This window comes from Glandiceps talaboti, chromosome 6 (genome assembly GCF_964340395.1).
Source record: "Glandiceps talaboti chromosome 6, keGlaTala1.1, whole genome shotgun sequence".
NCBI lineage: Eukaryota > Metazoa > Hemichordata > Enteropneusta > Spengelidae > Glandiceps > Glandiceps talaboti.
Window position 1 is genome coordinate 320,569 of NC_135554.1, and position 13,150 is coordinate 333,718.

Below are 13,150 nucleotides of genomic sequence, written 5' to 3' on the forward strand. Positions count from 1 at the left end.
ATACATACATACATACATACATACATACATACATACATTTCTCCAAAGATTTGATACATATGGACAACATTCAAGTCCCATGTTATGAATGGAAAACCTTGTGAGCCACTGACCTTTGGCCTTCACAAACATTCTCAAGCTGAAATTACAAAACCATTTCTTTCTACTCAAGACGTTGAATACATAAAGATTCCATTTAAAAGTCTATAAAGGTAAACTTACTTTTTATACATTGATGTTTGACTTTGACTTCCTGTGCAAGGTCAAATAACAAATTACTCAATAAATTATGAAGTTTTGTATCTCGAGGGATCACCAGTTGGGCCTACGTCTTCCATGAAGGCTTGTTATCTTTGAAATATACATCTCTCCATTTGCCATGGTGTTTTTTTGTTGCCAGGAATGTGTGTCTATTTGTGTTATGTTAATCTATTTGTCAATTAATACCCACATATTGGGTACCTGTTACTGTCCTTGTGAGAATGTAGATTGAAGTAGTGAGACTGGCAAGTATGTCTAGAAAAAAATTGATCTTTAATGTCCTAGTAACAAACTAACTGTTAAATCAATAACAAAACACAAACGCAAACTTTGGCTATCTTGAGGGCTACTCAGCACCACTTGCAGCTGGGAAGATCACCAGCAAGTGTAAGGAGTATAGGCTACCTGGGGAGGTCCCGGCAGATAGGTCCTATGTGTGCTCCTGAATGTAAAACATAAGTAAAATGAAAAGATCACCCGGGGAGGACCCGGCAGGTGTCGTAACCATAGCTACCTGGGGAGGTCCTATGTGTGCTCCTGAATGTAAAACATAAGTAAAATGAAAAGATCACCCGGGGAGGACCCGGCAGGTGTAGCAACCATAGCTACCTGGGGAGGACCCGGCAAACATAGGTAGGTGGTGAATTGTACAGGGGTAATTTGCAGTAAGCCGAGAAGAGCACCTGGGGAGGACCCGGCAGGCGTCTGTATACTAGCTACCTGGGGAGGACCTGGCAGACATAGCTAGGTTGAATTTGTACTGGGGAGAATTCACAATACGCCAAGAAGAGCACCCGGGGAGGACCCGGCAGGTGTCTTATCCTAGCTACCTGGGAGGACCCGGCAGACATAGCTAGGTGAATGAATTTGTATTCAAAATGAGCTGATTGATTAGTTTTCAGCTGACTGTAGACTGTATTGGGGTAATTGAACAAGGGGAAAAGGCCCAAAAGTAGTGGAATGGATGCTGAGCAGTGAATGTAATGAATACCCCCAAGACAGTTAAAGTTAGCAGTGGAGACCAATGAAAGTAGGTTAGGAAGTCTCCGGATGCAGTATAGAATACACTATGTGTGTGTCATGCTGAGTTGTGCTTGCTGAATGTCTTTCTTAGCAATCCGTATATATCTAGTATAGCAGTTCGATGACCACCTGCCAAGATTCTGTATCATGTGATCTCGATTCCAATTACCACAGCTGATGTAGCTGCTCCAATACGAAATGAGTGTCCACAGAATTTGGACATGTCCAGTCCGATTGTACTTAGTATGTGTCGTAAGTAGCCAATGAATTGTCCTCGAGTGAGAATTCCCTTATCTTGATCAAAGAATAGAGGTGATAAGTTCGTTGTGCCTTGGCGGCGGCAAAGAAGTAGTAACTGTTTCATATAGCCCAGTGTGTTTAGCGCTGAAATGTTGAAAATATGGATCGGTGTCCCATTGCCAAATGGGTCAGTTTTTGACCTCCGCAATAGGACTGTATAATGGGAATTATCCTGCAACCACACAATATTGCACAGTTGTATTATGGATGATGTATCTACTGTGTTCCTGACTGCAAATTCTCCACAGCGTAGGAAACCGAAGAAGGCCATATGGCATGCAGTTTTGTATCTAGAGGCATCACTCAATAATTCAGCCATATATAAACACAGCAGTTGGGCCTATGTCTTCCATGAAGGCTTGTTATCTTTGAAATATACATGTCTCCATTTGGCTGTTGCCATGGTGTTTTTTGTTGCCAGGAATATGTGTCTATTTGTGTTATGTTAATCTATTTGTCTATTAATCCCTGTTATCTTTGAAATACACACCATCAATTGACTTCTGCTATGGGCTTTGTTTTGTTGCTAGCTATACATGTATTTGCATATTAACTCTTTTAAATATTGATCCATTTGCCTAATTAGCCCTGTTAATCTTTGCAAAAACATCATCATAACTGTAAAATGTGGGAAAGCACTATATAAAAGCATACATTATTATTATTATTATATGACTGTTGCTATGGGCATCATTGTGGTATTTTGAATATTATAGAAGCCTACAAAGATGACAACTAGGAAGTCAAAGGTATTCTGAATACTATAGAAGCCTGTACAATATGTAAATATTGGCGTATACAAAAGGGTAGTATAAAAAAGAGTAAATTTGTGACATCTAAATATTCCATTTGTGGACAGAAATAAGGCACCTTCAATCATTTAGTTCTAAAGAATAGTTATCCCAATATGTGTATCTGACAAAAGACAAATGAAAGCACCGATATTATATTTTTACCTATATCTACTTGCATGGCTGTGTTTCCACAATCTAATTCATACTGTTGCTGCTTCATGGTAACCACAAAAACAATCCATAGCAATGTTCAGGGATGGTGAGGTTAAATGCGATTGGTGAAAAATCTTTGAAATATACATCTCTCCATTTGAAAAATCTACAAATTTTGTTCAAGAAAACACTTGGATTACCATTTTCAATTTTACTTTGAAATTCCCACAGTAGTGTAGACACCATCCTGGATAATCTAACACTACCAGGGATATGGCTGTGATATGTGAGAAATAAGATTTGAGTCATGGAAGCACAGCCATACACATATGGTTATCACATGATAGTAAAATGACATCATTGGTAACTAAATTAATGGGATCAATCAATTTGAGCTATTCTACTGGTGGATGAGAAAACTTACACATTATATAAATTTTAAGCTTTCTTCAATATTTCCTGATGTACATGTTAAGAATTAATGACTTGATTTTGCTTGATATCTCTCAACCAGTCTTCAGTAAATGTGTGCCATCTAAGAGTTACTTGAGACAGATGAGAACCACAAGATAAATGACAACTCCAAATACTACAAAGCCATACAGAGCCAGTAAATTAATTCGTATCAAAGATCCCTGTAACAAAAACAGAAGTATTTCTGTCAGTCAATAAGCCTTTTGAGGTATATTTATTTAAACTTTATGGTACTGTGGGATGATACATTATTGGTCCTAGTAAATATGTCTGAAATATATTGAGTTGTCAAATTGTTGTGCTTTGTAAACAAGGCAACTGGTTCTGTATTTGACTCTTTCTTGTGTGGTCATAATTCTGTATCCGTTAAAATGTGGTGGAGATGGAGCAGTTCTGGGGGCATCCATAATCAATCTGAGGGCCATTTTTTGCAATACTGTAATTTGTACAATATTGCAAGCGTTACCTCAGACAGTATTACAGTATTCAATGTGTGGTTGAATGAAGACTTTGTAATATAAAACATTATACAGATTTCAGTTGGCAAGTAACAACATATTCTACACAGTAGGGCAATAATTGTACTTGTTTGTCTTGATACCTTGTTTATGTGGTCTTCCAAGTAAGATGTGCTGGTCAATAGTAATGACCAAAAGTCTGTCAGATTTTATTTATTTATGTAGGCTATTATTGTATATAACATCAAGTGTATCTTTAGGAAGTCTGGTATAACTGAGGTTCAAAAGTATTAAAAGTCTATAACAGTCTACATATTTCCCAACACAGTAAGTCTACATACATGTACACTTCCCAACACAGCAAGTCTACATACATGTACACTTCCTATACATAAATAGCGGTAACCAAAATTCCAAGATTGGTATATGCCATAATAACATGAATACCTGTGCAAGAGAAATGATGATGTTGAAAGTTTACCTTGTCATAAGAAAATCTATTTATCAATATTTTGACACAACTTTAATGCTATTGCCATTGCATGGGTCAAGCCTTTTCCTGATGTTACAACCTTTTCAATGTCAAGTTGTAAACAACCTTATAAAATGGTCTTTATATTTCTCTTACCTCATGCAAAGCTAACATGACAAGTGACAAAAAAGAGAGTTAAAACTGGCGATCAATGGTTGACCTGAGCAGCCATGAATTTACAGTTATATTGACTACTGTTCCCACTTTTGGGGATTATGACGTCATAGAGGGTACCATTTCATGGCAATTAGTATAGTAAGCAATGGCAGACAGTAGTAATTCTGACTTTGATACTTGTCAAAATTTATCTGAGTGATGAATCTTTTCATTGACTTTACCATATTCGACAGATTGATTTGGTTTTTGTGTAGGTGTCCTGTCCTACAATATTTATCAACAATAGAGAAAATGCTAGTGATTTTGTAGTCTAAGAGTGTAACGGGTTCAAGTTGATCATCAAATTCTACCGCTGATTCGTACCTAGATAAAACTACGAGCTCAATTACTGATACAAGTCGATATCAAAATTCCTCTTATGATGTTATATTGACTCAGTACATACTAATTTGAACCAAACATAATGCTCCAATTGCCGACTTTCTTTCCTGTCCCAGAAATTGATTGCTACTAAAGTTTGATGGTTTTGCAGTGTAGGTCTTTGACTACCGTGATGAGACTAAAATTAAAGTCGGCCTAATTTTGTTGTCTATATACATATGAAATGTTAGTGACTGGTAAATATTTCACAGTTTTCATTGTAAGCGAATTTACATACATTATTTTTGGCCAGGGCTATCTAGAGTGTGAAACTGTAAACTTCAAAGCCAGAATCTCAGACCTACTTAAAACTTGCATTCAGATTGAACAGAAGTAGACCTCTTCGATGTGTTGGGGACTCAAATTATTGGCATGCTATACAGGTGATTATTAGGGGTATTTAATTATCTGTAGTTTGGAAGTGTTGTCAATGCAGTAATTTTGTTTCATGGGTAGTCACCGTGGTGGTATGACCGTTCCCCGGTGAAAGCTGAAGAAGTGTACAGATAGACTTGGAGACCACACTTGTGTTGAATTTATCTATATAATCCATATTTATCAATTAGTAAAATTGAAAAATTCTTAAAGTCATACAGAAATATTGTTTCTGACTTCAAAACAAACAGACATCTGAGCAAATATGGCTCCAATCTAGTTGCAGGCTTTTGCTCATAACCATGTGTTGGGGTCACGAACTTGATTTCTGATGTGAATTTTTTCCAATCATATAGATATCATGATTGCGTCATGGTATTTAATTCTTTACTTTCCTAAACTGTATACTTCTCATACCATGATTCGTTACAAAATTCTTCTAATCTAATGAATATTAACTAGACTTGTTGTACGACATGCCAAAGGGAAACCATATATTAAGTCTTTTTTAGACGAGTTGTTGAAGTCATTAAATGAAAACCCCAAATTCACGAAATATGAAATTTCAAAATTCTGTATAACTTTACTGCTGGTTATAAAATCAGGTTAATAAACCTTTGTTATGCTATTTTCATAAAAGATTAGCAAGTAACGTATATGAACCTTGGCTTTTGAGTGGTACACAGTGCTATTTATGTGTACATGCAATGCCTTGGGGCATGCTTCCATGCTCGGAGCAAATCGAATCAATAGTGTATTATGGAACAAAAATATTGCGGCACTGCATGTCAGGATACGCCTTCTTGAAGTTTTCTATGAGTATTCTAATAAATACAAGTATATTTCATTTGAGATGAAATATGTTTACATTATTGTTGTTAAATGAGCCACTAAAATGGCGACATGAGTGAGTGAGCTAATTAAAACTTGTGCTGTCAAGACAGTATTCACAGTACTCTTGTCGGCAAATGGTAACTATTTATAACTAATATGTATATATCAAGTCTAGCTGTTTTCATTTATTTTGCCCATTCAAAAATATGGGGACTGCATATATGGACAATTTAAATAAATACATTTTTGCATAACCCACAGACACAGATAATAGTCAAGTAGAGTGGGTAAAAAGGTTAGGTTAAGACATGTAGATTGTAATTTTTTGTTTAATGTCTATTACAACCATAAACAATGCATTTTTTTTCACAACGTTGTTGAGGTTTAATCACCTGTTGACTTCACTCATCAAAGCCTCATTGCTAAACAATCCCCTCTATGATGTCACAGCCTCATTGCTAAACAATCCCCTCTATGATGTCACAGCCTCATTGCTAAACAATCCCCTCTATGACGTCACAGCCTCATTGCTAAACAATCCCCTCTATGACGTCACAGCCTCATTGCTAAACAATCCCCTCTATGACGTCACAGCCTCATTGCTAAACAATCCCCTCTATGACGTCACAGCTTCATTGTTAAACAATCCCCTCTATGACGTCACAGCCTCATTGCTAAACAATCCCCTCTATGACGTCACAGCCTCATTGCTAAACAATCCCCTCTATGATGTCACAGCCTCATTGCTAAACAATCCCCTCTATGATGTCACAGCCTCATTGCTAAACAATCCCCTCTATGATGTCACAGAATGGCATGGTCTAGGTGGGACTGGAAATACCCAAAACTCTTAAAGTAAATATGATGAGAACTGACGTTAATGTTTTAATACCAGAATGTGTTTCATGTACATGTTGTCTAGCAAAATAGCAAAAGTGAATGTGAGCATTTTGAATCACCTTCATCTCACATCACTTGAGTAAAGAACTGCCTTCCTTTTGCAGCAATTTCCTGTCCTTCTTTCTCCAATCTATGCCATAAATAATGTTTCCACCACATACCAAGGCAATTGGCCTGGTAGTTTCTAACTTTAAGTCATACACACATGCACACACATCAACACACACAGAAATTTTGCTATGATTTTATCAAGACTGAGCAACCGTTACCTCAGTGTTCAGGTATGCTAAACAGCAATATGCAAAGATAAATAAAATAAGATGAAAAACTTGGGAAGACACAAGAGAAAGATGAGAATGGTAGCTTACAAAGAATCTAAAAGACACCAATGTTGACTATCAGGACAAGGACTACCACAACAGTCGCTATCACATATATTGCCAGCAAAGAAATCCGGAACAGTGAACCCTTTGGGATGAAATAATAGTATTGACATGGAGTTTACTACAACAAAATATGAAAGACAAAGTGGATCCAAAGCATTTACTGTTAGATTCAAAAGCACTCAAGCTGACATGATTCTGGTGTATAATTTTTGATGTAGCTTTAAAGATATCTCTTGTATTCTGACTTGTTATCAGACTAACTCAAACCTGAGGAATAATAACTATATATTTAAACAATTTGGTAACATAATTTATCATGTAACTATGTATTTGCTTAAATGTCAAGGAAACCACTAGTATGCTATGATAACAGCACCAAAATACAATTTCTGTGCCAAAAATGTCATACATTGATATAAACATTATACAAGGCTAAAGTATGGTTAAAGTTAACTATGGTTTTACTATATACGATTATATGCTCCGCTTGTATCTCTTTGACATGGATACTTTGGAGACTCTACTGGAGATGATACATGGTAAACAAGTCACACAACAGATAACTGCAAAGCTAAATCATTGTTCTGCTGTGCTAAAATATGAGCGAAAACATTCAAACTCACCATTACAATAAGTAATTAAAACATTAAAGTAAGCCTGCACATGTAGAATTATATCAGTCAATTGATATTTCAATTTATTCAGCCAGACAGTATTCATGGCATATATAACACTATACTTGATGCATTGTGATAATATACCTTATGTCACTCATACAATCTTTGACAGAATGAAGTCAAATATCTCTTAATTAAGTAACTACATGATTGGAATGATTGCAAAGACAAAGATTATATCAAATCATTTGTAAATGACAAACAGTCCATATAAAGTGAGGTCTTACCGGAGGATCAGGTTTCATTCCATCATCTATATCATCACCCTTATCAGTCACTCCATGTAATGGGATTTCATGTGCTTCTTTTCTCTCTAGATAATTAACAAAACATAAATATTATGAAACATTGAAATGGTTAGTAATAGTGAAGTTCCCTTATTAGAGTCTAGTTTTTGAAGCAATTATGTAGCTTTTGTCCAAATCACTCAGACGTCATAAGTGCAATGATGTTATGCTGTTAAGTCAGGTGACCTCATAGTGGAATCACCTGACAGAAGACTTCTGTAAATAGGTGGACGACGATTCTTCTTCTTCTTCTTCTTCTTCTTCTTCTTCTTCTTCTTATTTATTTGTCCTCAAAGGATACACAGCTTACAGCCCACAACTATACAGAATAAATAACAACTGTTACAATATACACAAAACCCCTGAGAACGGTGAATAAAAACAAAGACAAACTACACAAATACACATTGTCATATACAACTTATTAATGATTTAACAATCCGATGGCTGATGGCACAAAACTCTTTCTGTATCAAACTTTATAGCATTTAAGACAATGGTATCTTTGACTCAATGGTAGAATATCAAAATATACATTAAGTGGATGTTTATCGTCAGCAGCAATCACACATGCCTTGCACAGTATTGCACGATCAGTAATGTCAGAGAGAGCAAGGGTAGGCAGGCCTACACTTTTAGCAGCAGTCAAAGATTTTAACAAGTTTGTTTTGATTGACGATGGAATCATCATGTCATCAACAAATCTTAATTTACACACTCCTAACAATGTTCCAACCAAATTTCATGACAATCTCCCCAGTAGTTTTGGAATTTAAGTTTTTTGACCAAAAATAAGATTTTTTGACCCAAATCACACATCTCCGATGCAATCATTTTAATTTGAACAATTTCAAAACTAGACACCAAAAGTAATATGACCACCGTATATCAAAGCAATCACTCCAGCAGTTTTTGACTTTAAGTTGTTTACACACACACACACACACACACACACACACACACACACACACACATATCCACAAACATACACAGTTCAGTTGTGCTAATGAACCTGTTTAAATCATAGAATGTTTATGATTTAATACAGGTGTGTTTTCTCCCCTCCACTGTCTATGGTTTAAAACAGGTTTCCAAGCAACCTCAAACACAGGTTAATCTTGATGCCAGTGGAGTATGATGCCACTGACATTGACATGTCAAGTAGCCCATAAAAGATTTAATGGTTTCATTACATCACAGACAACTAACAAGGCAGATTGGCAACAAGCCTTCTCCCATTGTTCGATCATAGCCTCGGGTAAACATTACTCTATTGTCATGGAAATAACTTTCCAATGTGTGAATCTGCCCGAATTCAATATAGTCTCGCATAAATCAACAAACCACGCGATACTACATGATATTTCGATGGGAAAGTTTGCTATCCTACTGACAGAATCATCAAATGTAATAGACGACTTGCAATATCGGCACTTGAACTCTCATGCGAACTTGAAACCGACTAAGATCAAATATTGTTGACATGTAAACACATACCGTCTCATCTTGTCGACCGATACTATATACATAAACATGTGTTGGCATAATGCAGGTAATTTTCCAGGTCACAGTAGAAACAACACTATTGCAACAAAAGTTAGTCTTTTAATGTTGATTGCGACAGGGGTACATGCATGTTATGAATCAAAATAAAAACAATTGACTCTCAGTACAATGCTGGAAAGCAACACATACAATAAGATGACGCATTGTTTTCTGAGAAAAATTGCAATCATACATCATTTTCAAAGCATTTTGTATCTTTTCTGTTGTACACTTTCACTTTGATCATGGCCACAGCGGTGGTCGGTGGGAAATCCGCCCCGGTAAATTGATCAGGGAACCCGTTAACAGCTTGTGTGTTCATTTTGACATGGGTGATGAATGCATACACCCTCATGTAAACATTAGAAATGTTACGACTATTGAATAAAGTATGTACTTTTCTGACAAAAATCCCAGTGGGTAGGACGAAAATCCCAGAGTGTAACTTACTATAGAGCCATAGAACACAACTTGCCCTATCGTAAGAATTTGTCGTACAGTGTGTAACAAATTCCATATTTCTGCATTTTTAAATCAAATATGTTCATTATATATTCATAATTTTGACCGTCCCAAACAATCAAGTTTTACAAGGCAATAACTCTCGCTCGGTTTTCAAGCTGTTTCCGCAGAAATTGTGGGCTTCCGGTTGAAAATAACGCTATCGAACCTGTGACCCTTACCAATCATGTGATGCTGTTTAAACAACAAAACATCGATATTATCCAAAGAGGGACTTCGGTAGCTTTTGGTGTAACGTTGAAAGTGCTAGTGACCCTTGTAGCGTACCCGAGGCAAGGATCGAGCTGTTAATCCCTAGCTTTACACATCGAACAATAGCCAGTACCAATCTGCCTTCTTAGTTGTCTGTGATTACATCAATAAAACAAGAACCTTTCATTTTTAGGCTAGTGAAAGCATCTTTTCACACAACAAATAATGTTTTTGGACCTCAAACATGCATCTTGATGCCTATACCACAACTGAACCTAGTTGAGTTGTGCTAAAAATGAGCTTAGAATGCAGCCTTGAGGTGCATCAGTATTAGTGGTGAGCATTGTAGATTTTGATTCACCAACCCTAACACACTAAGGAAATTACAAACCCAGTGAATGATTGCAGAACACATAGCTGGAAATCATAGCATAATTTCCAGCTATGTGTTCTAGCACTATCTGGAGAAGACAGGCATCATCTGTACCTTTCCTACGTTGATAAGCAGACTGATTTGAGTCACATTTTGACTGAACATGACAGACAGACAGACAGAGACAGACACAAAACACACAGACGGACATGACAGACACAGACAGACATCCCCTTTGTAAAAATGGATACAAAAGAAGCACATAATTGTTATCTGATGTGGACCATTGAAATAGTTCAGCTGATCTAGTCTAAACCATACATTTTTGTACATTTCAAATCAATAATGGGACACAACAAACTTTCATAAGGAAAGTAAATCAAAAGACACACAGTGCACACATACACACACACAAATGTGTACACACCTCTCTATATATAACTCAATAAAATATAAATCAATTTGTCATCTAATCTTATCTTGATACCTACAAGAAATTTTTAATAATTGTTTTAGAAGATTTGTTAATCTGTCCAAGTGGTGTAGTATAAGTTCTATGTCTGTTTCTCATTCAGTTTTGTCTTTTGGTGAACTTGTCTACAAAAATGTCTACAACTTTGTTAAGAGAGTTGCAGACAGTAGCAATGTTTATGACACACAGTGTGTTTATGGTTTATTAGTCCCAGCCAGGACGAAGTCCGGGACGGGGCCTTATGGATTGGGTTCGTCTGTCCATCCGTCCGTCCAGAGCCGTTTCTTGGAGATGCCTGGACCGACTTTTTTCAAACATGGTACAGGGGCAACATACAATAGCATACATGTGCATATCAATTTTCATCGTGATATGATCCAATATAGCTGCCTGACAGCCATTTTGTTTGCAAATTTTCCCTGTCCAAAGCCATAACTCAGACATGCTTGAACAGATCTCATTCAAAGTTGGTATTAGCGCAGTCTTCTATGACATACATGTGCATATCCATTTTTGTTGGGATACAATCCGATATGGCTGGCTGGCAGCCATTTTGTTTGCGAATTTTCCATGTCCAAAGCCATAACTCAGACATGCTTGAATAGATCTCGCTCAAAGTTGGTGTTAGGATAGTGTTCTATGACATACATGTGCATATTCATTGTTGTCGTGATACGATCCAATATGGCTGCCTGGCAGCCATTTTGTTTGCGAATTTTCCATGTCCAATGCCATAACTCAGACATACTTGAACAGATCTCATTCAAAGTTGGTATTAGGACAGTGTTCTATGACATACATGTGCATATCCATTTTCATCATGATACGATCCATTATGGCTGCCTGGCAGCCATTTTGTTTGCGAATTTTCCATGTCCAAAGCCATAACTCAGACCTACTTGAACAGATCTCATTCAAAGTTGGTATTTGGACAGTGTTCTATGACATACATGTGCATATCCATTTTGTTATGATACGATCCAATATGACTGCCTGGCAGCCATTTTGTTTGTGAGTTTTCCATGTTCAAAGCCATAACTCAGACATGCTTGAACAGATCTCATTCAAAGTTGGTATGTGCATATCCATTTTCGTTGTGATACAACACGATATGGCTGCCTGGCAGCGATTTTGTTGGTGCAGTTTTCATGTCCAAACACATAACTCAGACATGCTTGAACAGGTTCCCCCCCCCCCCCCCCCCCGACCCATCCTTTATTGTTGAATGGTTTATTCCATCACGTCATCTTGAAGAGTGGGCATGTCCCAAGTCCAACGAGGAGACACAACATTTTTTTAATTAATTTTTTTATTTTCCAAAAGATTTGAGTAACAACAAGAAAGAAGGAAAAGAAAAGGAGAAAGGGTTACATTGCATGGTATACATTGCTATAAAATATTATAAAGTGAATGGAATCACATAATGCAGAAGTGTCACTCGATTCTTAGATTGTCCCACTTGTTCGAGCAGATTTCTAGCTTATTTTTCCTCTTCGCTAAAGTGAAGAGGCGACACAACATGAGTAGGCGTGTTCCATGTCCAACGAGGAGACACAACATATCTAAGTCTGTTTGATTTAGGTTCACAAGTGTTGTTGCATGATCAGAGTAATGATATCAAGAAAATGACAACATAAACTGCCAGTTCCTTAAAACCAAATCATAGTGGGACTATGTCATTCTCAATGACTTGTTCATGTATGTACTGTGATTCTCTCCAGTGCAGGCATTGGAAAGATATTCTCTATTGATTTTTTATTATTACTTATACAAGGGTATGTTTTTTTTATGGACCTCGAGCCTGATTCAAACAACAAATAAACAATTGTCACAAATTGAACTTTTGTTCTCAATACCGAATATTTTTTCTCCGAATTTTCAGCTGTCAACACTACAGCTTTCATCAGCGGAATGATCTAACTTGACCTTCTTTGTGTGAAGGTCAATGATCGAGTCGTAGACATTTGGGAGTTTGTAGCGCCCCCCGTCTTTGTTGAGAGAAGGTTGTAATGCCCTGATGTAAATGGCTTCCTTCACTCCCCTTTCGAAATATCG

The 13,150-nt window shown here is 36.9% G+C and overlaps 1 protein-coding gene across 1 annotated transcript in view; it reads right to left on the minus strand.

Annotated features, from left to right (window-relative positions):
- Window positions 1-517: 517 nt before the first annotated feature.
- The window catches only part of LOC144436440 (putative ferric-chelate reductase 1), a 276,780-nt gene continuing 264,147 nt past the window's right edge, over window positions 518-13,150 (minus strand). The window contains exons 15-16 of the mRNA XM_078125238.1: window positions 7,932-8,017; window positions 518-3,166 (exon numbers count right to left, since the gene is read on the minus strand). Coding sequence (XP_077981364.1) covers window positions 3,074-3,166; window positions 7,932-8,017 — 179 coding nt within the window. The 3' untranslated portion in view covers window positions 518-3,073. The remainder of the gene's footprint in view (window positions 3,167-7,931; window positions 8,018-13,150) is intronic.